Below are 1809 nucleotides of genomic sequence, written 5' to 3' on the forward strand. Positions count from 1 at the left end.
GAAGGCTTTTCAATCTCTGCTGCAGTCTGCCGGGCAATGGAAAGGCCGAACAGGAAAGTTTTGTGTAAAACATTTAAAGTTTCAGAGTTCTTAAAAGTAGTGTCAAAGTTGATAGAAAATTCAGTTGAGATTCAAAGAATTGGCGGATGTCCACATTGGGTTTCTTTCCTCTTAGCTTCATCCGTTTCCTCGTAATCATTCCAAAAAAATGTTCTCATCACAAAAACAACTCAAGAGCTACAAAATAGGTCCAAAGCATGAAAGAACCAGATTTTAAAAAAAAAAGGCCTGAAAGGGTCAGTCATTTGGGGGTTTTGATTAGCAACAAAGAGACTTCAGAGTCCAACAACATCAATGAAAGAACCATGATGTATTAGCAGGAAGAGGACACTTTTGAGTTGTCTATACATAAAAATTGCAGCTAAATATTAGATAAGAGGGTTTGTGAAGGAAATACTGAGGGGTCTGTGAGATAGGGTCAAAGTGTGTTGAAGAGAGAAACCCTTCAAAAGCCTTAGGTCTGAGGGAAAATTGATTTAAATAAAAGGAGTCCAAAAATAGTGAAATGGTTAGGAGTGACTGCTGTAGATTATAACATCATCAAACTAAACATTGTCATCTAATGTTCACCTTTCTATACTTGCATGGATTAGACAAAATTTGTTGAGGGAAGTTTTCTATGGCTGGATGCCCTTCCTGTCTCCAACCCTCACTTTTGTTTCTAATTAAGGTAATATTTCCCGATAGAAAACTGAAAACAAATAACATCACTCATCTACAATCACATCATGTCAAGACAAGAGTACATAGAAACACACATGCATGAGACAGGCTTCTTTCAGTTTCCTTCCATCAAATCTACTTACAACGACCTGGGTTGGCCCAGGACTATAGCAGAGAACATTTACCCAAGGTGGCACGTGGTGGGACTGGGCCCAAACCAATAGCTAAATTCAAAACCATCAATAACTCCAGCTATTTTTACCTTTTCTTCTGTCTGGAAACGACAATCAGCTCTGGCTTGGAGGGCATGGATGGCTATGTCAATATCTTGGATGGAAGATGGATATTTTTCAAATTCCTGTCAACGGGAAAAAATAAAGGTCAGCAACAATCCCGAATGAAAAGAAATATAATAGAAACAATAGAAACAGAATTGTATATCTTAATCAACAACAAAAGAAAACAAAAAAATGAAGTCATTTGTTTTTATGTCCAGTAAAAGAGCTACCACTGTCTTTTTGATCATACTCTAATCTCTCAGTCCCTCTCTAAGCTGAGGAGAGCTCCTTGTCCTAGCAAGCTTGTGGGTGCTGGTGCCCTGTAAAAAGCAGCCAACACACTCTGTAAAGGGGTTGACATTTGGAAGGACATCCAGCAATGGAAACCATGCCAAAACAGACAACTGGAGCCTGGTGCAGCTCTCCAGCCTTACCAGCCGTTGTCAAACCGTCCAACCCATGCCAGCATGAAAAACTGACGTTAAACGATGATGATGCTGATGATGATGTATGATGGACTCTCCCATCGAATGCAATGTGTGAGCGTTCAGCTTTTGCCCAAATGATTTGTTTCTGGTGATCAAATGTTTATGCTGCACATTAGCTCACTCTCTCTCCATCAAATCGACCTTGTCTGAACAGGTGCACACAGGTGTACCATAATTTTTTTTCACTTAGGAAATCTGGCGCAAAAAGTGGGAATGGTAACCTACATGCACACACACACACACGACTGGCTTCCTTGCAGTTTTTACCTACCAGCTCACTCACATGGCACAGGATAATAGTAGAAAACACTGCAGAAGGA

The 1809-nt window shown here is 40.1% G+C and overlaps 1 protein-coding gene across 1 annotated transcript in view; it reads right to left on the bottom strand.

Moving 5' to 3' along the window:
- The window catches only part of LOC106878398 (structural maintenance of chromosomes protein 5), a 36928-nt gene that overhangs the window by 6094 nt on the left and 29025 nt on the right, over positions 1-1809 (bottom strand). Inside the window, exon 21 of the mRNA XM_052973994.1 lies at positions 984-1081. Within this exon, the coding sequence (XP_052829954.1) occupies positions 984-1081 (98 nt within the window). The remainder of the gene's footprint in view (positions 1-983; positions 1082-1809) is intronic.

The sequence above is a fragment of the Octopus bimaculoides genome, chromosome 17, assembly GCF_001194135.2.
Source record: "Octopus bimaculoides isolate UCB-OBI-ISO-001 chromosome 17, ASM119413v2, whole genome shotgun sequence".
Lineage (NCBI taxonomy): Eukaryota > Metazoa > Mollusca > Cephalopoda > Octopoda > Octopodidae > Octopus > Octopus bimaculoides.